The 21941-nt window shown below is 38.3% G+C and overlaps 1 protein-coding gene across 1 annotated transcript in view; it reads right to left on the bottom strand.

Moving 5' to 3' along the window:
• Window positions 1-1368: 1368 nt before the first annotated feature.
• LOC104624065 (UDP-glucuronic acid decarboxylase 1) overlaps window positions 1369-21941 on the bottom strand; it is a gene marked incomplete at both ends in the record, with an annotated part of 26980 nt that continues 6407 nt past the window's right edge. The window contains 5 exons of the mRNA XM_010291367.1: window positions 1369-1490; window positions 3862-3921; window positions 5295-5399; window positions 14132-14312; window positions 19050-19110. Of these exons, the coding sequence (XP_010289669.1) occupies window positions 1369-1490; window positions 3862-3921; window positions 5295-5399; window positions 14132-14312; window positions 19050-19110 (529 nt within the window). The remainder of the gene's footprint in view (window positions 1491-3861; window positions 3922-5294; window positions 5400-14131; window positions 14313-19049; window positions 19111-21941) is intronic.

Below are 21941 nucleotides of genomic sequence, written 5' to 3'. Positions count from 1 at the left end.
TGCATCATGAGTTTTTATTTAATGTATGTGTGCACTGCAGTTACACCTTACAAACTTTTACTACCCTTTGTAAATACTGCATAATGACTCATCCTGTGGCTTTAAGATACAGCCCATGATTTTCAAAATGACCTACAGTCTTGCCGTTCTAAAAGAATACTGCAGTGTGTACTACAAACTTGCAAAAAATTCAATACCCTACAGCACAAGAATTTCTCATAAAAACTACAACATTCAACTGCAAACAGATTTCCAGATCCACGAGGAATATTGTCCTACAGTGAAGTATAGAAGACATCATCCTGAGCAAGAGCAGTAGCCCCATATCGTATCTGAAATGATTTAAAAGAGAACAAAGGAGACAGGACCTCTGCCTTCTCTGTTTGGCAGAAGAGATAAGAGAAAATTACTACAACCTCTGTACTAAAATACCATCCCTAAAGTCTTACCCCTAAGTTTAATTCTGTTTTCAAAGTTTTTAAAAGCCCTTAATACTTTATTATTTAAAGGTTTAAAATTCTACAGAATATACTAAGTTTTTTTGATTTATATCTTTGTATATTAAGGCTGCAAACACTAAGAACTGTGATATGATTTTCTTTAGTATGCCATATTTTCTAATCAAGTAGTCTCCCAAAGACTAGCTGAACAGCAATTAAATAAGGGAAGAATCACATACTGGTAAAGGGTCAATGCCAGGTTAGTTAATAATGAATTTCTACTTCTTGATATAAACCCCACAGAAACTGGCATGTATCACTTCACAAACATATTTTAAATTGCATTTTTAACCTCATGTTACTGTATTTGTCTAAAAAAACATATTACATAGCTAAGTATTCATGTCTTTCCTTAAGGGCTGTATTTACACCTATGTAATTTAAGACATTTCTAAAGTGATTTAAAATACAATGCTCCTATATGGGTACTCATTAAAGAATTTCCTCATTTTTACCTGTATATTCTGATTTCAATTATGCCTATTAAACACTCCACATTTATCAGTAATGACCCTATTCATCAAAGCACTGCTCAGTTACAGGACCAACTTAAAACAACTCTGTTACTTGACTCACAAATGAATAAGGTCACCTCAGTTTAATATGTCTAAAAACTATCTATGACACTGAAAGACATAATATGTCTATCAAGAAGGCTAAAGCACATTTCTTGAAGAACACTGCTCATCTGAAAAACACAACAGATGGGAGCAATAAAACTTTTGCATTAAAGAAAACAGATTTTGCAGCTCCTGCTCAAGACATCCTCTTTTGCCTTCCTACCCCTAAACACTCATATTCCAGTTTTGCCACACATTTGGCCTTCATAATTACAGGAAATTTACTGAATCTGTTACAAATTTAATACCTGCTTCATGTATGCATAGCACATGGTTTCTGCAACCCGCTTCCCTTCATCATAGCAGGCTCTTGGACCTATTGGATTCACATGGCCCCAATAATCCTCATTTTGGGGGTGAACTTCAGGATCTATGGGGAAAAAAAAGCACCTTAATTACCTTCTATCAAAAGAGTGACTATATATAATGAATCTTTCAGTAGTTCATTGGTGTTATACAATTCAACACCTTCTATCTGGACTATGCATTTAAATAATACTAAGTTTCAACACTACTCCTTAAAAGTGTATCCACTAGAACCATGAAAATGACAGTTACGAAGATGTGAGACTCTAGTAAGATAACCGAGCATACAACAGCCATCACCGGCTTTCCCTTAAAAGACTGTGCAAACAGAGGGTTAAATTCAACTCTTCTCTGCAAAAATGGACCGAGGTAGGGCACAAATAAGACTCTTATCTAATGTAAATCAGAGGAAACATTATAGGTTATGGAGACAGCACTTTTTACTGTATTTGGAAAAAAAAGAAAGTAAAGCATCTTCAAGTTTTATAAAATAAGAAACAACGAAAGCAAAATGGACAAAATAGAGAAGTACTGCGTTTCTTAAAGAAGAAAGAGTAGCACTATGTACCACAATGTACTTGTTATGTTTCTTCTGGTTCACCCTAAGCATTTTTACTAGCTATCACTGGGCACAGACAATCAGGTTAGGCAGTTTTTGGGTTGACCTAATACAGAAGTTCTTCATTACAAAAAAACAACCACCAACCAAAAACCTCCTAGGAATCTCTGTGCATGTGCATGCTATATGCTTGAAATGATATAATCACTTTTTTACATTTCCCCACTCTGCTATCTGTGCAGCCCTGTCCTCACCGGGTTTGAAGTTTGCATACATTACTACAGAACTCTCAAGTGTTACCAGCTGATTTTTGAAACAACTTTGACGGTCAGTTCTGATTAACCCTCCCAGTTTTTATGCTAATCACAGACACGATTACATATGAATTCCTGCCACAGAAGAGCCACACAGCAATGCTAAAGGCAGAGAGGTTTTACATGATTATAAAAGCCTGTAGCATGCTTAAAAGGGCCCCAGAAGGTGCTGTGATCTGAAAGTCTGCTTCAGTTTATGCCTCCTTTCTGTCAGAGCAAGCCCTATGAAGCACTTGGAAACTCTCTATACAACACTCCTGAGGAACTCCTTAAGAACTCCTGTGGAAAGAGCTAAGAGAGATCTTCTGACTTTATTTTCTGTCCCTTATTTTTCAGCAAAACGGCTTTGTCTGTTTAGTCAGAGTGCGATGTGAGTAGACTCTCTCCACTGGCTTTACTAGCACAACAAAGACTGATAATGTGAGTTCAAGTTTTCCACTTCAGCAGGCAGACTGCAGCACAGCAGTGAGGCTACAAAATCTGGTGTGTGTTTGTTTTTTTTGCCTGTGGGTCCCCTGCTCTAGAAGGGAGTTTGTTCAATTACAGAAGAGTCCTTGGGACTACCATTTTTCTCTGTGGAGCCTGACCATGGATAAGCAAAGGTGAGAGAGGCAGTAGGAATGTTGCACATGGTCAAGCTGTTTATTTGGTTGCCTGGTCATCTTAGTGGATCTCTTAGTATTTACTCTGAATCTCTTGACTGAAGTTATTCCACCAAAAGTGTACTCCTTGAAGTTATGTTTTTTGTCCTTCCTCACAAAGTTTTGACAAAGTTTTATATCTTGTTACAGTGATGAATATTTTTGTTTGCTTGTTTGTTTTTTAAAGCCTAGACTCTCACAACTACCGATGTTGAGCTGGTGACTGTGCCTGAATATCTCCATTAACCTTGCAACATTGCTAGTATCAATTAGGCAAGAGTTCACAACAGCAGGAAGTTTCTCTAGTAGGCACACAGTCTGTTACACAACCCAAGGAAGCACTAAAGATTCTCATTGCATCTAGCTAGCAGTTCTGTCAGCCGTTCTCTCACTACTTCACTTCTCAGTAACAGTACGAGGAGGATGGAGAGATACGGCACTATTGCCGAGTATTACATTTTAAGAGACACCACAACAGCCTGCATGCACAATCACTATTTTGTTAGCTTGGAGGTTATGTCCCTGTCTCTTACACACTAGGGCAATTGCTAAATGGTAACAATACAATTCGTAAGCAACTGGGGAAGAGACATGCAGATTTACTACTGAAATTATCTTTCTTCACAGGTTTTCATTATGGCATCTGGATTTCAATTTGAGTTCAAAACTCAAAATTCCCCCACAAGCCCTTTGGAAAAAGAGACATAAACTAAGACACAGGAAAGTTAGACAAAGTCAGCCTCCTTCCACCACTCCAACTAGAGATTTAAAGCAGTACTAATGTGAGAAGTACATCTGATAAAGAAATCGAGCTGCGACAGTGATGAAAATCTATCATTCTATCACCTGACAAAAGGTTTGTAAATACCCTTTTACACAGTCACATCTCAAGAGCTCTAAACACTGTTTTATCCTTCTTACCTCCATATACCTCTGATGTAGAGGCCAGCAGCAGCCGTGCTCCAACACGTTTAGCTAACCCTAAATTTTGGGCAACAGGGAAAGAACAACTTTATTAAAGCAAGTGCAAGAATCTTTTAGTCATGTTAACTGCTGTAGTGTGATCTTGTTTTACATGTTTTAAAGAGAATTCGATTTCTCTCTCTAGATAAATCCAGCTGTAAATCACATCCATAGCTCCCACTCCCAAGCTAGAAAACTTGAGAAACAGCAGAGCAGCACCCACATGTGTGATGTGTTTGCTTCTGGGACTAAAAGTTACACTGAACCAAGATCCAAGAACTTAATATATTACACCCTAAATAAAGGTCAAGGAAGCACAAACCCTTCCAGTTATGAAATCAGGATCTTGAAACAACGCACTAATTATTACGACTACCAAAACTTAAAGATAACCTATATAAAGAAACTCACACGGAATAACATGTAGTAGGACAAAATCAATCATTTTCCCTTTATTATGCCCCTTAAAACTGTCTGGATTATCCTACCCATCACCTGAGATTATTCTGCATTCCATTTCAATGACCTTCTGGCCTTCAAATTGGCATGGCCAAAGAAGTCTCTCACCTATGCTGTACAACTGTCTGGTACCTCAATAGCTTCTAAATCACTTAATTCTCTGAATTGTACTCACTAGAGTGTCACTCAAATGAGAAACTCAGTTGAGCTAATGCCCAGGAATTTTTTTGCCTCATAATAACTCTTAGGATCACTGACATCCAGTTCAAGCTGCAGTATATGCCAAATGAATCAAAGATGGGAGAAAAAGTAGTGAAAGCTTGAGGGTTTCTTTTCATAGGCCCATTCCCAGCATCAAAACCAACAGACAAGCTGAAAATGTTGCCTTGTAGTTATCTAGCATGAAGCTAGACATTAAACATTGTTGCAGAATTTGCTAGCCATGGCATGCGCAAGAAGGTGCAGTACTCTTGATGTTCAGGGTTTACAGAGCCAACACAGTTCCACCTAGTTCAATGTTTGCTGTGGTGGAAAGGAACAGTCACTCATGCCAACCGTGGGCATGTTCCACAGTCACCAAGGTGAGAAGTGCAGTCATGGACACAACTTTACTATGAAAATCCCATGCTCTTAATTGTTTCTATGACTTCTGTAGTTATTGCACTGTTATGACTCCATAGTCAAGTTACAGGCATGAAGTTTTTGTGCTTTGATAGCTTTTTGCATGTTGTCAAGAGTTCACCTGCACATATATTTAAAGGAAAAGTACAAAAATCTTCAGAGAGAGGAAAAAAACCCCACCTTATTTTTCTTAAAGAATCAACGTTTTAAAATGTTCAACTCATCTGCTTCATTCTCCCTTCCCTCCAATAACTCTGTCCAGATTACATTATGTCTGACAAAGATAAGTAAGAAAAAAAATTTCCACTTACCCAGCATGTTTAATGTCCCAATAGTGTTGGTCTTCAATGTTTTTATAGGATTATACATATAATTTGGAGGAGAAGCAGGAGATGCTAGATGATAGATCTGGTCCACTACAGAAAACGAGAGAGGAGGAAAGAAAGCATTATTATTTTCTCTTGTAACATATTGAATGAGAAAACATAAGGTTCAAGAAACAAGTACTTATTTCTGCATTTCCTAACATTGGAACTCAGCACTTTTGTTACTACAGTTTATATATATATGCGCAAACCAAAGCAAGACTTAATCTTTAGTAAAACACAAAGAAAAGCATAGTATATATCAACACTATTGACACAGATACAGAAATCCGTCTGGATGTTGATGTTTTTCACTTGTAAAAATTTTAGTTACAAGTACTTCAGAGATGTTTAGAAGCTGCAAAAGTATATGCAACATTCTATTACCATCAGGTTTTTAAGTAACTACCAGCTTCACAATACTTTTCTCAAATGGAATCCCAAGCAAAGATGGCAGAAACATTTTTTAATACCAGCAGAAACATTCTGGGAAATATAGATCGTATTTTGATTTGTAAGCCACTTGTCAATGAAATGTTAATGGGATTGGTATCATATTTATATCTAACTATATATGCCAAGATACGGGCATGCAACTTTTGTCCTTTTTCCCCCAACTGCCTTTGCTCCACTGGTGTTCTATGCTGCACTTCAGATAATACAGCATTTTTGCTTTATCAGAAAAAAAAAAACCCACCTCAAAAACCTCTCGAATACAGAGATTCCAGCCCCCACCCCAATTATGAAATGTAATTAACCAACACACTAGACCATACATTACAATCAATGAAGGTATACTGATACCAAACATAATTTAAAATAAGGTAGCTCGGGTACTGGCAACAGATTGCCCAGGTAGTGCAAGTCCCAGTCTTAACTAATTAAATTTGCTGCATAAACACACCTAAAGATTCAATCATCCATAGGAAATACATATTCCACACAACAGCAAAATAGAGCCTAGTACAAAAAACCTAAACAGTTACACCACAGCCCTGAGTATAGACTAGGACCCGTGCGAACCTCATGAGGCTCAACGAGGCCAAGGGCAGGGTCCCTCACCTGGGTCGGGGCAACCCCCGGTATCAGTACAGGCTGGGAGATGAAGGGATCGAGAGTAGCCCTGATGAGAAGGACTTGGGGGTACTGGTGGATGAAAAAGCAGACATGAGCTGGCAAAGTGCACCCACAGCCCAGGCGGCCAACCATATCCCGGGCTGCACCAAAAGCAGTGTGCCTAGCAGGTCGAGGGAGGTGATTCTGCCCTGGTGAGACCCCACCTGGAGTCCTGCGTCCAGCTCTGGAGCCCTCAGCGCAGGAAAGACATGGACCTGTTGGAGAGGGTCCAGAGGAGGGTCACAACAATGGTCAAAGAGATGGAACACCTCTCCTGTGGGGACAGACTGAGACAGTTGGGGTTGTTCAGCTTGGAGAAGAGACCGCACCGGGAAGACCTTATTGCAGCCTTCCAGTACTTAAAGGGGGCCTACAGAAAAGTTGGGGAGGAACTCCTTATCAGGGAGTGTTGTGATAAGATGAGGGATAACATGTTTTAAACTGAAAGGAGGCGGATTTAGGTTAGATATTACGAAGAAATTATTTACTGTGAGGGTGGTGAGGTGCTGGAACAGGTTGCCCAGAGCAGCTGTAGTGCCCCTTCCCTGATGTGTACAAGGCCAGGTTGGATGGGGCTTTGAGCAACCTGGTCTAGCGGAAGGTGTCCCTGCCCATGGCAGAGGGGTTGGAACTAGATGAACTTTAAGGTTCCTTCTGACCCAAACCATTCTATAATTCTATGATTCTTAATTTAACAATTATTCCTACCACAAGAGAACAGAGACATAAGAAAATAAAGGCTGTAACAGATTTTAAGTTCAAAGGCCACATGTATCATCAAGCAGGACTTCCTTCTCTCTCCAACTTTTCCTACTTCAGTTTATTTCTACCTTAAGCTAAATGAATTGTGCTTTGTTGTCTAGTCATCTGGTAGTCAGGCTTACTTGTTTATTTTCAGCTATTTTACCCATTTTCATAAAATGGTGTATTTCCAGAACAAGCGTGGCAGTCATTTCTACCAAGGTAGTTCATAAGACATGTATAGGTATCATAAACGGTATCTGATACAAGGAAAACAAGTGCACAGGACTTCACCCAACTTTGGTTTTGTAACAGGCCATCAGGAAAGCTGCTATCTTCGTACTTCAGAGCTTCAAAAAGCTCAGCTCACTCCGTGAAATTTAAAGAACTGAAAAAAACTCAGTAAGCTGCGCAGTACACCAGTGTGGTGGGTTGACCTTGGCTGGATGTCAGGTGCCACCAAGCCACTCTATCATTTCACTCCTCAGTAGGACAAGGGGGAGAAATTAGGATGGATGGAGGGAGAAATCAGGATGGGGGAAAAAACCCCAACCAAACACGTGGGTCAAGATAAAGGCAGTTTAATAAAGCAAAAAGCAAAGGCTGTGCATGGAAGCAAAAGAAAACAAAAGATTTACTCTCTACTTCCCATCAGCAGGCGATGTCCAGCCACTTCACAGGAAGCAGAGCTTCAGTACGCATAGCGGTTGCTCCAGAAGACAAACGTTGAAAAATTGAGTGTCCCCTCCACTCCTCCTCCTTTCTCTTAGCTTTTATCACTGAGCTGATGTCATATGGTATGGAATATCCCTTTGGTCCGTTTGGCTGTGTCCCCTCCCAAGATGTTGCCCACCCCCAGCCTACTAGTGGGGTGGCAGAGGAATGTAGGAAAGAAAACCTGGATGCTGTGGGAACACTGCTCAGCCAAAACACTGCTGTATTATCAACATTCTTCTAGCTACCAATACACAGCACAGGATTATAAGGGCTGTTATAAGGAGAATTAACTCTATCTCAGCCAGACCCAATACAACCAGAATCAGTCTTAAACAGGAAACCTAAAATAATCCCAAGATACTAGCTGATTAACATTGGTAATCATAAAAACCTTAGGCAAATCCTAACGTCAGCATATTAGAGTTGATTATAATTATAATAAATTATAAAAAACCAAACCATTAAAAACTGGACTCATTTTCACAAGCAGTGACTGTTACTCAAAAAACCTCAGACTGCAAGTCTTTCATAATACAACTACTGTAAATATAAAAATATCTTTCTGTCTTCTATGTAATATGAATCAGTTAGCCAGAACTACTTAAAAAAAGATGAACGTGGATAAACAAATGCCAAAAAAAAATTAAACATAAGATCAAATAAGAGATAGTGATGCTTAAGAAAAAGAACAAATCCCCTAACAAGGTCATCCAAGAAAAGTAGTCAAAAGGTGATATAAGAATTAGAATGGCAGAAGGGAAAGCAATTCCTTCTATGTGTTACAAAAGGAAAGTTTGCTTTTGTTTTAAGAAGCCTCAGCACTGAAACCTGAAAGAACCTGGAAAAGTTCAAGGCTAGCTGCTATTCTGACAGGAGACAATACTGCATAGCATAAAGCTGTCTTGCCCTAGAACAGAGCACTATTAGTCAAATGGTACACTCAAACATTTTTCTTTCAACCGTTTTCTCAGGTGGTTAATAATTAACAAGCAGTAGCAAATTACAACAATATAAAATATAATGTTGTACTTGGACAATTTATTGATTATTGTTAGCCCTGTTAGGTTTAACTTTCACAGTGTCTGTGCCATAATGAGTTTTTTTTCCCAGTTTTAAATTAATCCTGCTGCCAAAAACAGGGTAAAAGCATCCTTAATGGGAAAAAAAAAAAAGCAAACGCCCAAATTTTCCTTTTCCCCCATTTAAATGTAACTATACTTGCTTAAACAGCACAGGCTGTATATGAGATACAAGGGGGGGGGGGGGGTCGGATCAAATACAAAGTTATTACCTGCTCTCAACTAGCTGAGAACACTGAAATGTTAGAGGAAAGCGTTTCCTGTTAAGGCTTCCCCTTCTTCCCCGATTCCCAAACTTCATTTGACAAAGCAAGTACACAATCCTTTGCTTCCTGACCACTCTCTAATATAAAATGCAGAGTGGTTAGTGTGACAGTGTATATACATGACTTGATTTATCCATGTGAAATGTACCTATTTTTAACGATCCTTTAATCAACAAAAAAATTTAGAATACTTAAAAGCCTTCAAAACACAAGCATCTCCTTCATATTAAAAAGTTATGTCCTTTTTAAGATAAGTACATGTTCTGATAATAAAGCTTTAAAAACACTGGCAAAGTTGGCAAGGTAGAATATCTAACCTATTTTCTTTCTGAATCCTTAGTTAAGTGCACTTGCATGTATAGTCACATTTCTCTAGATTAAATGGAAGTTTTAAGTCTATTAGGCAAGCTCATAGCTCCTGTGAGTGCACACTGGCTCATCTCTAAGAGGCATCGCAACGTTTACACCTTGCTGCATCTTTGCATTATTGCCCAATACAAGAAATCTTGCAAAATAATTTATAATTAAATTTTATTCACTGCTTAAGCTTACAATGTCAATAGTGACCAAAACAAGGAGGAATTATTTCAAATCAAATCTCCTCACACAGAACAATAAACACAGGATCAGCTTCTAAGGCAATCTGCATGACTCCATCAACCCCAAGTTTTACCATTTTGACAGTAATGATATTTGACAGTTAGTATGCTCAAGCAGATGCCACAAAATATATATACTTCTTGTATGTTGCCACACTCTCTTTGGTCTACACCTGTTAATCTCTACAGTAGAGATAACCAGCTGCCTAAAAGATGTCAAAACAGCCCAGAAAGCTAGAGAGATACAATTTTGGCAGATGTGTCACATTGGTGAGGACTTATTCTCACATAAAAAAGTGCAGAGAAATACAATTTCATGTAGCAGATTGCTCTGCTATTTGCTCTCATATCAACTTCCATTCACTGTCAACTCCAGTGCAGCATCAAAAGAGAGCTTTTCACAGAAGGCAATCTATAGATTCAAAGACAGCCTAACATGGTGAGTGCTGGAGGAAGCAAGCTTCCAGCTCAGGCTCAATTCAAAGCCCTGCCCGTATTGCTAATGCAACTGAAACTTCTAGGATTCTGTCTGCAACATGAAGATAGTTAATTGTTCTGTGTGATGAAGTGTGATATGGAATAATTTCTCCTTATTTTGGTCACTGTTGACATTGTAAGTTTCAGCAGTGAATAAAATTTAATCTAATTATTTTGCAGTATTTCTTGTGTTGAGGCACTAATACAAAGAAGTAGCATGGGGTAAAAATTAATTGGTCTGTTGAACTTGGACATGCCTCCTACAGGTGAGCCATGAATATGAATGAAAATGAGTGCCTCAAGTTATGCCTCTGAACATAAGCATCCCCTTCCCCCAGCACGGTACTGTCATAAAACCAAAGAAAAGGGGTAGACTGGATGCTGACAAAAGAAATGTTCAAAGAAGCTGCTGGCCACTGCTTGCAGACAGCAAGTAATTCAAGCAGTGCCTCAGAAAAATGAAGAAATCTAAAGATACCTGCAGCCAATGCACAGCTGAACTCTGACCTGAGTTTTATGCTGTTTCTCTCTACCTATCCCTTCACAATCCTTTCCAAATCTAGTTTTCAACAAGCTGTGGTGGAATTTTTGCAGAGTGAAAATCAGCTTTATTTAAGTGATTTTCACATTATTTGAATTCATCTCAGGAAGCAAGTGATGAAATAGTTCTTCCTTACATATCACTTACAAGCTCTTTTCTTCTCTTATTTCATATTACATTAGTTAGGCAATGCACTTAATTTGTTTTAAAAGTCTTCCTTTCAGCATCAGAATGGAACTACCCTTCACTAACCTATTTTGCCTTCAGGTTCCAGGAACTGCAATTTTAGAAGTATTGTACGAGTATTTTATGAAGAGCTCCTGTTTAAGCAGTGAAGCACTGGAGGTTTTTGATTTTGGAATCAAAAACCCAAACCAAACAAAAAACCCACAAACAACTGAAAAGAAACCAAAGGCCTGCCCGAGGAGGTAGTGGAGTCATCATCACTGGAGGTGTTCAAAAAATGTGTAGATGTGGCACTTCAAGACATGGTTTAGTGGGCATGGGGTGTTGAGTTGATGGTTGGACTTCATGATCTTGGAGGTCTTTTCCAACCTTAATGATTCTATGAAACAGTTCATCTGAGGAGGACATCTTTCAAATCCAAGAGATGGCTGAGGGTAAAGGGAATGTGCATGTATCACCCTATAAAAGATTGTTTTAAGGATTCCAAAGGGTGCTGAAGAAGTAGGAAGAAGAAATGCCAGTGGGAGAAGGATAGGGGCTGTGCATACCTGTCTGACATTTTCTTCCAGTTTTATTCAACTGCTGTAGCTACTGCGGACAAGAAGGTGTACATGCCTAATGGAAGTTGATAACCAGACCTCAAGACTGAGGGGTATTACCTGCTTTTACCAGAATCTAGTTTGTGGTATGACTGCCATCTTATGATGTCACCTTGAAACTGGCTTATATTTTTGTGTTCAGTTTTTTGGGGTTTTGGTGGGGTGTATGGTTTGGGTGGGGTTTTTTTAGGATGGAGGGGTGGTTTTCTGGGCGGGTTTTTTGGTGGTGTGTTTTGTTTTTTTAAGGGTGAGAGATTGTGGGGGTTTTTGTTTTGTTTTTTGCTTGACAAAGCTTAAGTGAAAGATGTGTCTTCTGAGTTTTCTACTAACATCTTCTCCGAATGCTAAAGCAAAGGAAATCCTAGTGGAGGAGGAGAAAGTCATTCAGCACTACAGTTAACTGTAGTTATCACAGGGCTGAGAAACAAAATGGTACTGTGTCTCTGGCCAGTCTAGATCAAGATCCAAAAATGCTGAGTGCTACTTCATGTCATGGATCAAAGATAACAACTCAGACAAGGCAGACTGTGTGGGCATCACTGTGAAGCTAAAAAAAAGAATGCATCAAGAGATTTAGTGAAAGCTACCCATCTTGAGACTAAACTCACTTTCCATATCAAAAGTGCACACATTGTTTTTTCTAGATCAGAAATGAGATCTCCTTCAGAAATAAAGCACTGATTACTCTCTCTGGAATTTCAGTGTCAAACATCCTTATATGACCTTATTTAACCAGGAAAGCAAATAAACAGGAATTCTTTAGATACAAACTTTCTTTTGTCATGACTTCACAGTCATTCAAACTTCTATTTACAAGTAAAAAGGAGAAACTGGGACTAATATGTATTGATCCATATGCCAACTACTTAATCTTGTTTAAAATAACTCTCTCTCATTGCCTCCTTTTTTTTTTTCTTCCCCTTTCCTAGATTGGAATACAAGATCTGCACTGAAATGAAATTTTATCGTGTTCCTATATAAGTATATCGAAGTTAATTTTACTCTGATATTAAGCCATGCCAGCTTTAATTTATGCTGTTGGAGGATGAGAAAACATTCAATAAGCTGCCCACTGAATAACATGTTATAATTTGTTGTCAGTACAAAATGGGGAATTGGTGTTGTAATTACATAGGGCACGGGAGAGGTAGCTGAAGGATCCAAGAATACCCATTCATTAGTGCCTAGTAACTGGGCAACAGTATTAGCAACGATAATTCTCTTGGAACGTCTCAAGTGTAATCAGTCAGAAAACAGGTAATGCAGGGGAAAGATTAGGAAAGCTGACAAACTGAACTGGCTGAGCTATAAGCCACCAGCACCTACAGCCAATTAATAAGATCCTAGTCCCATTATCCTGTCAGTGGAAGCAGAAAGTTGAAGTAAAATAACCATCAGTAACTGAACCAGTGCATTGTCAGAGCAGAGAAGGAGCATGTGTTAGCAGGACTGCTTCAATAGTGTTGTCAAGAATTCACCACAAGCAATAACACCAGAGATGCAATTGCTAGAGATTTTTCCCCTGAAATGCCATCCATTAGAAATCAGCAAGCATTAAAAAAAATACAATCTCAGATTTTTTGCTTAAAAAAATGAAACAACTACCGTTTTAAATGGATGGAGTAAACCCACCAGAACTGCAGTCTAATTTGAGTAACGTTTTCATTGATTCACTATATCCTTACATACTCCCAAAGAAGTCAATAAATGTATCTCTCTCTCAAATATGGCTATGTTAAATGCTGCCTTACAATCTGGCATAATAGTTTGAGGTTCATGACAGTTTAGATCTTAATTCTACTTTGAAGCAGTAGAGTTTTTTGTTTCTTTCTTTCTTTAGGGTTTTTGGTTGGTTGGGGGTTTTTTGTTAAAAACAGGAAATGCAGTGCTGCCATTTTCCTGTTCTACAGGCTGTGGAATGCTTCTACCTAAAGTAGAAGCAATTTTTTCCACAGAAGTCACATAAGGCAACTAAGGAAAGTGAGCTGATTTGCCCTCTGTAAGAGTTTATACTCCTTTCAACTGACTACATACAGCTGTAGGATTTATGCTGTCTCACTCAGGGCTGCAGTCACACTAAACTTCTCAGTTCATGACATCTCTAGACTGTAGACTCCGTGTGCATAAGCCTGTGCAGGCACAGGGACGTGAGATAATGAATGGGACAGATAGACTGACTCATTGCCACCTTGCCTTCTCACAAAATTGGTCACATTAGGAAGTTTTTAAGATTTCTTTCCTTCTGTCCACTCAGAAAGGAAGAACTCATTTCAAAGACAAACGTGCTCTGAGCCTCTCAGCCCACATTGGTCAAAGAAATTAAGCTAATAATGAACAACGGATACAGGTATTAGATAGACCAATCCAGAAGTCAGCGCATAAATTTTATTCTTTTTACAGACATACATACTTAGGAGGATGAAGCACAAAAAAGGGCACATACTGAAGCAGAAACTACTCACCTTCAATGTACAGGGGCTCAACGACATCGTGATTTATCAGTTCGAAGTTCTCATGACCAATCCAGTGCTCCACATTTCTTTTCCTGCCCGTAAAGAAGTTGTCCACAACTGTAACCTCATGGCCATCCATCATTAGTTTGTCAGTAAGATGAGAACCCACAAACCCTGCTCCTCCAGTTATCTGCGTTAGGACAGTTGGTATAAATTTCTTTTTCTTTTTACAGAAACACCAGACAAAGTCTACAAACATGAAGACAGAAGAACAGTAGCTTTCAGATCTTTGCTTACCCCAGGGGAAACAACTCCATTTCCATGCTTAATTTTTTTTATCCAGTATTTACAGCAGTTAAAATTTCAAGAGATATGCTTGACATGTTTCATCACTGCCAGCTTAGAAGTTTAGCTAGCCATTCATATCAACAAAATCTCTTTTTCAGATTAGATTTTTTTCCCTTTTCCCTTCAAATTGGATTGTGCCCTTTTATGTAATAGCAAAGCCTAAAAAGACTGAAAAAGGTAAGAGGAGAATTCTCTGAAATTCTCATTTCTCAGAAACGAGATGACAGAAAGCCAGGTTATTTTTGTGGAAGATTTATAGTATCAGAAATGTCAAATCCAGCTTTTGTCGGGTTTAAATGGAAGACATGTTAGGTGTTCTAAGTACTACAGATTCTTTCACCCTTCATAGAAGGAAGGAAGTGTATTCTTAGACGAAAGCAAGACTTTAAAGACCTCTCATTTCAAATATCTGCTAAAATCAAAATGATTCCTTTTGTGTTTTAATGCATCCATAGCGCACATCCTATCATTCTGTTTTCAGCCTCTCATACCACTAGCTCCAACATCCAGCATTTGTCTGTCTTGGAACTTTATGATGTTTTACTGCAAAGAAATAAGCAGAAGTAAAATATTTAAAAAGTACTCTTGTTCCATAGCAGATGTAGAAAAAGCAGGGAAGTTCTTTATTTTTCCCCCTTTCTGCACCTCAGTCTCTAACAGCAAACAAACAAGCAAAATAAATCACTAACTCAGTATCGAAGCAGTCCACACAGTAAGTAGTAGAACTGGAAGTTGTGTGACACATGCAGACAGACAAATCCACAGAAGGAATTATTTTCTCAGCACTTCATAAACTGTTTTCAAGAACACACATTACAAATCACCACTCTCAAAGAATGAAGGGACTTGTAAAAGCCCTGTGTGGCATCAGTTATATTATATGACTGCATGATCAAATTCACATTTTGAAAGTCATTCAGCCACTGATCTCCATTCTTCAGCTGCAGTGACAACTAACCAAACAGCAAAAGGACATGATGAAATTGTCAAGCAGGAATCTAATGAATGAATGATGTGCTACAATGACAAAGTGCTGCGTGGAGAAGGATGTAGATGCCCAAAGTTCTTTCCCTCTGGGCTAGTCAAAACCTGAACATTTATCCTGCCCACTCCCTCCCCATCCACTACTGAAAACTCCTCTGTATGAGGAGAAGAACCTGAATGTCCACTTCTCATATTCTTACATTTCTTCTGTCCTTCTTAAAAAATTCAGGGCCATCAGTGTGTCAAAGACATTGTTAAGCACCAGTGCCAGTTAATAAAAGAATCATTTAGTTGGTCTATCTAGTATTCTTCTGGGTTTGTCAGGGCTTCCTTACAGCAGATTCAGTATGTGATTCAGTTCCTTGACAAACCTGAAGGAGAAAGAGGATTTAGGAGAAAACCTCTTTTAAAAAAAAGAAATAATCTTAGGGCTCCCACTATCCCAGAACAGAAAGGAGGGAAGAGCAGGTTTCTGGCAGAATGCTGTGAACAAGGAAAGAAGAAGGGTGGTAGCTGAGGGAGAACAGCCCTTTGCCAGGTGCCATCACTTACCAAGGGAAAAATAATACCCATGGAAAACCTACTGCCATAAGCTTATCCTGACTTGGAAGTAAGCTGCAGCCTTGCTGAATGTTGCAAGGGTTTTGCCTTCTTGTGGTGACCAGGACAAAAGTTTTCTGCAGATGACCTGAACCTATTCCTTCAGCTGAGGCCCAAGGAAATCCCCTGCTGCTACTTCTATTTCCAGGATTCCAGAGAAGACAAACTCAATGCTCGCAATATGTCTTTGGTGCAGTAAAAGAAGGTGTCTTCTTCTCCATCTCCCTTTTGGAGAAAAAACCAAACCAAACCATGCACTGCTTATAGCATTCTTCTATAATATATGCAAGCAAAAAAAAAAAAAAAAAAAAGCACAAACCAATTTTGTCTGGAAAGAAGTTTCCAATTATTTTAAATGTGTAAGTAGTTTTTGTGTTAAATCTATGTTAGCATTATTATCATATAACTTCCATAGGTATTAGATAAAAGAACTACTTGGAAAAGGAGCTGAATTTCCCCTGGAAAAGTAAACAACTGTATAAATTTTTTTTTTTTTATCATAACTTGAGGCTACATTAAAAAAGAAAAGAGGATTTATCACTGAAGCTCTCTGTACAACCTTCCTGTAAATCACTCATAAAAGCAAGGTCAATATACTTAATTTCTAACTACGACTTCCTGCAAATCACCATGACATATTAATCTACAAAATCATATACTGTATGTGAATCATTTCCATATCAGAATTGAAGCACCAGCACCTGGGCCTTAAATAGGCACTATTTAATGTGACATAATTAATAAAAATATTGAATGAATTAGTAGTGCCAATATGCTTGGTAACTTCAGCGTCTACTGAAAGGCACAAATATTACTGATAATTTCCTCCACTAGACACACTTAAAAGTTTCTGTATTTGCTAGACTGGTTCATTTCTGCTGTCTGCAGTCATATTCAAAACATCTAATGTCCCACACGGAAATTATATTATTTATTTTAGGCTTTAATTGGTCTACCACATTCAATTCAGAAAAAAATCCACACAACAGATTGAACCAATGTCGACACTATCTTTCATAATATTAACAGAATTCCTTCTCTTGCATACGACAGCCTGTGGCCTAGTCAGTTCAGAGAACTGAGCGAGTAGTACATCACGCACAACAGGACGAAGACTTGAGCTCCTTTGAGTGAAAGTGGCAGAGTATCTAGTCTCAGCTGAAATACCACCCCTGCTACCCATCACCTCCAAACAGATGCAGTATAATAAAAAATAACTGCTAGAACTGTTGTCTGATCAGTGCTGCAGGTATCTCCAGGTTGCAGCTGGAGACTGCATTCAGAATTTAGAACAGACACCAAGAAAAGATGCAGTATCAACTAAATATGAAGCAAATCATCTAACAAAGTTCACTTGGCTTGCTGATTCTCATGTTTACTCCTGAGAAATTTCCAAGTGTCATGCAAGGTCTACACGAGTCCTCAAGTAAGCTGATTTCAGCTACTCAAAAGAACATTTTTCCTGTAAGATTATGACAGCGACATTCTAACAGAATGAAAGTGCCCATGTGGGCACAAGGCTTGTGAAAGCCCATCTGAGTTGCCATCAAACTAGTCCCCAGCCATGACAGAGAAGAAACAACTGAACAACTCACTAGTCCTTTTGGCCAGCTTTCTCTTTAGTAGTTTAAACTCTACAAAATATGCAGACACCAAAAAGCTGTTCACTTCCAGGTCACCAGAAAACACTCCTATTCCAACTGCTTGCCATCACTGTTGAAGCAACAGACATCATCAAAATACTCAGTATCTTTAAGAGGCAAAGTTTGAAGCTAATATTAAGAGCTCCATAGCCTATTAACAGCTTGCACTGGTACTTGTCTTGAAAGTATCTTCTTGCTTACACAAAAACCATGACATTAAGGTAACTTTATTACACTTGGATACATGAGCACACAGTTTAGGAATTTTCAGGATTAAGACTCTGATGTCTTCCTCAGTGTACCTTCCACATTCAACAAGGGAACAGGTAGTCTACAGGTCCATGTTCTTCAGACTGTCATAAAAATGACAGAATAACACTGAAGAACTAAAGTAATTTGACAACACTTACTCTTTATGAAGTTTTTCAATAGCAGTGAAGACTACTGTCTAATAAAGCAGTAAAAACAAAGTCCATTTTTAATTGCATCTTTTCAGTGCTTTTCTTCAAAATTTTGAAGAATCAAAGCAAAAGAGAATATCAGATAAGTTAGGCACTTTTGCAGGGATTTATCTCAGACAGTGCTCTCTACTACAGAGGCAGAAATTCATGCTTCTATTTTTACACATCTTAAGTAGCTATACTTCCTCTGCCTCTTAAAAATGTGGGGACATTTTTTTTTCCCCAGGACAGACAGAAAGAAGGAAAAAATTAGGACACAGCTAACTTCAAATGTGTTTGTAGACAAAAACTGGAAAACTCATGTTGCAACACAATTGCTCGAGTTTAAGAATGCCTTGGACAACTACTTGTCCTGACTTAACCTGCTTTTCTCTTCCACCCTAAAACACCTGTGATGCTTCAAAATGTCAGAAACAACATAGAAGATAACAGAGAGATGTACACTCCCTCAGTCTAATTAACTGGTCCTTCTTAACAGTGCTGCAGAGCAGCTATTTTTCTAGTCTTATCACTAGATATTGTCCGATTCAGTCACAGAAGTGTTCTGTCAAGATGTGTCTAAAAAGTTTCCCAGTCTCTGCAAGTTTAAGCCATCTGGGAGCATGAGATGAAAGACGCTTTGGCAACGCAGTCCTGAGATGTTACAAGCAAACAAAAGTAGCTTAATTAGCAAGTCAAACCTCCAGACCAGAGCCCAAGTGTATTATCTATATGCTGAGTTTGAGCAGATCAACACAGAGTAAGTGAAGTACTACTCTAAACCCTGCGCAGCACATAGGACAGACAAGGTAATTTACTTTATTGCTGCTCATGTCTTTAATTCTACAAGACTAATTACGTTCCACAGAATTTTATTTCCCAAAAACAACCCTTGAGAAAATACCAACTTACCAGGATTCTTTTACGATCCTTTTCTGATAAAAATTTCACCGGTGGGTATTTCTGGGTGAAACTACAGAACATTTCAAAACAAAGAAGAAAAACTATGTAAGTTTCAGCCTTGCTGCTTCTTTCACATATCTGTCTTTGAAATACGAAACTACTCTGACAACCTCCCATTCTTAAAGTTCTGCTATGGATATGTTTAGTCCTTTTTTTCTAAAGAATGATCTGGGCCAACATGAGAAAATGCCTATGCTTTATATAAGCACTGTGAGAAGTATCAAGATTGATCTGCAAAAAGACCTGTTAAAATTTCTGCTTAACTGATTTTCTAGAATGAATCACTTGACTTCTATCTTTTGAGAGCAGAACTGGTGCCAGGCATGACATCACAAAACAAAACAATAAAACACAAGCAGCGATTGAATTTTTTTTTTTTTTTTTTTTCAGTTTTAAAAAGCAAACAACCTTCTTAAAAGTTCTGGAAAACCAAGCAAGTTGTTTTGACTTACCATATTGACTTCAAACGTTTCTCCTTGAAGTTGCGATGTGAAGTTTACAACATAAAGTTTTAATTCTCCTTAAAGTTTCACAGTAATCAATGTAAAGTTTACAATCAGAATGTCGAAGAAACTCTTTTTAAGGCTCTTTAACAATTTTTACCAGAGAGCTTATTCAGTATGAAAGCTAATGCTGATTTTCTTCTCAGAAATAGCTAGACTGCCTACATTTTGATGGTCTTCAAGCTCCTTTCACTTTAATTTTTTTTTGCACCTACCTTACAGGAACTTAACTTTACAGGAATCAAAATGAAAACATCCTAAAATAAAACTGTGCAACGTACGGATCTTAGGTGCGCTCTCAAGCTTAAAATTGATGCTCAGAACCTTAGATGATGGAGTCATATCACTTCTTTCTCCCCCCACTGGCATGCGTTCTGCATACAGCAACAAACTCCTCCAGTAAGGTATGAATTTTTTTTATTTCAGTTATTAGCATTGTAGTCTTGGCAGTATTTTAATAGCTCAGTTTTTCTTAACTAAATATCAGCATGACACTAGGCAGAAATCAAATAATGGTTACTCTTCTCCTCCAGTAAGTCCACATTCTAGAGATGCAATTGGATGTAGCACACAGGAGGTATATATGCCAAGACTTCACACTGAGATTACATTTTCATCCACTCAAAAATAGACTGACTGAACTGACCCCACACCTCTGATCTTGAAGCACCTCCTCTGCTTCTAACCTGCAGTACTGGCTCAACAGGAATTCTTCAGAGGCAAACAAAGCACAGATGACTCTCTACTTGTGTCAACTTTTCATCCCAGAGTGAAAGTCATTTTCAGTTTCCTGGATAGGGGAAATACGGCAGCAGAATCTTCCAATGTTACCCGTACAGAAAGACTGAAATAAGAAGCTACCTACACTTGCCTTATATCACCACATGGGTCACTAATGGTAACCCTATTTCTCTGATTTAAGCTGAGAAGCAATGAGAAACAGCAGTACATAAGTATAACGCAGACTTGTAAAACACAGCCTTCCTGTGAGAGAAAGGAAAATCCACCAGTAACAAGCAGCAGCTTATAGAGGTTAAAAAAAAAGTGAAATGCCAAATAACTTGATGCAAGGTGAAAGTCAGTCTCCTCCACTTTTAAGACCATTATTTTAACGTCACATTAATCCAGCATGGGGTAATACTGCTGCCAATAGGACCTCCCAACCATTTTTGCTCCTTCCATTACACCAGTACTAACTTACAGGCAGTGGGCAGGAGCCTGAAACTGATCCAGCTGAATGTTCATCTTTTGGCAGCAACGTTGAGTTTATCTTGACCTAATGCTTGCTTTGATGACTACATGGCAATGCTTTTGCTATGCAAATTATTAATAAAAACTTTCCAACTTTAGCTTCAGTTAAACAATCTCTTGTCATAAGACTAGCATTAAGAAATTCTTGTCTCTCCTGCTTCCCAAAAGCATGACGATGGTTTGCTTTCAGGTTTTATCAGCTTATGAAGTAAAGAAAACCTTGACACTAAAGAGCAAGCTTTGCATGCAAGATCAGCCTTCAGGCATCTGCCAGTGAGTATTTATTGTCACTTTACATAGATGTAAAATTCAAAAATTATTAACTGCAATAACCCACATGCAGTTGAACAAGCAGAGGTAAATGGCTACACTATTTGAAAAACCCAACAATAAAAGCCCTTATTTTGACATGGGCTGTAAGAACCCATAAGCCCACATTTTGTGAAAGTATAATTCCCAGATCAGCTCACATAGAGATTAAAAAAATATTTTGATTCTTTCTTCTCGTTGCTAGACATTTGAAACAAGACTCATCAATACATTGCAAACACTACTCAAAAAGAAAAAGGTATTTAGATGGCTCCTGGGGGAAGTTTTAACTTAATGGTTCCACCCATCAACTCATAGCTCATTTGGAAAAATATAACAATTGTAAAAAAAAAAAGCCAATCAGAATACGCCCCCACAAAGGTCCACTGAGAATGGCAGTTCAGGTATTTCCTTCTGTCAACAACTGAATCTGAAGGTACACTGGGCTATCAATAAAGATTAAATAAGTCAATTGAACAGAGGCAGGACATCAAAAATGTCAGCTGAATGCAAAATCTTTACTCTCTACTTTGACTGTTATAATTGGTATGGTAGTATCACATCCAATTACTACAGCTGATCTGATGCAGTCTGCAATTTGTTTCATGTTGCCAATACATTGCCTAGTTCGATCCATGAAGTTCATGCTTATATTAAGAGTTGAGTAATCAGATCAGTATTTCTCACTGAAATAAACTGCATGTGGCAGGTCACTGAATCTTTCAAATCAATTGTAAAAAAACAGAACTGACAACTTCTTTTTTCTTTCCTCATTTTT

The sequence above is a fragment of the Phaethon lepturus genome, unplaced genomic scaffold (assembly GCF_000687285.1).
Source record: "Phaethon lepturus isolate BGI_N335 unplaced genomic scaffold, ASM68728v1 scaffold14320, whole genome shotgun sequence".
NCBI classification, from domain to species: Eukaryota; Metazoa; Chordata; class Aves; order Phaethontiformes; family Phaethontidae; genus Phaethon; species Phaethon lepturus.
The sequence above is the reverse complement of the archived record's forward strand: the minus strand, read 5'-3'. Positions and strand labels throughout refer to the sequence as shown.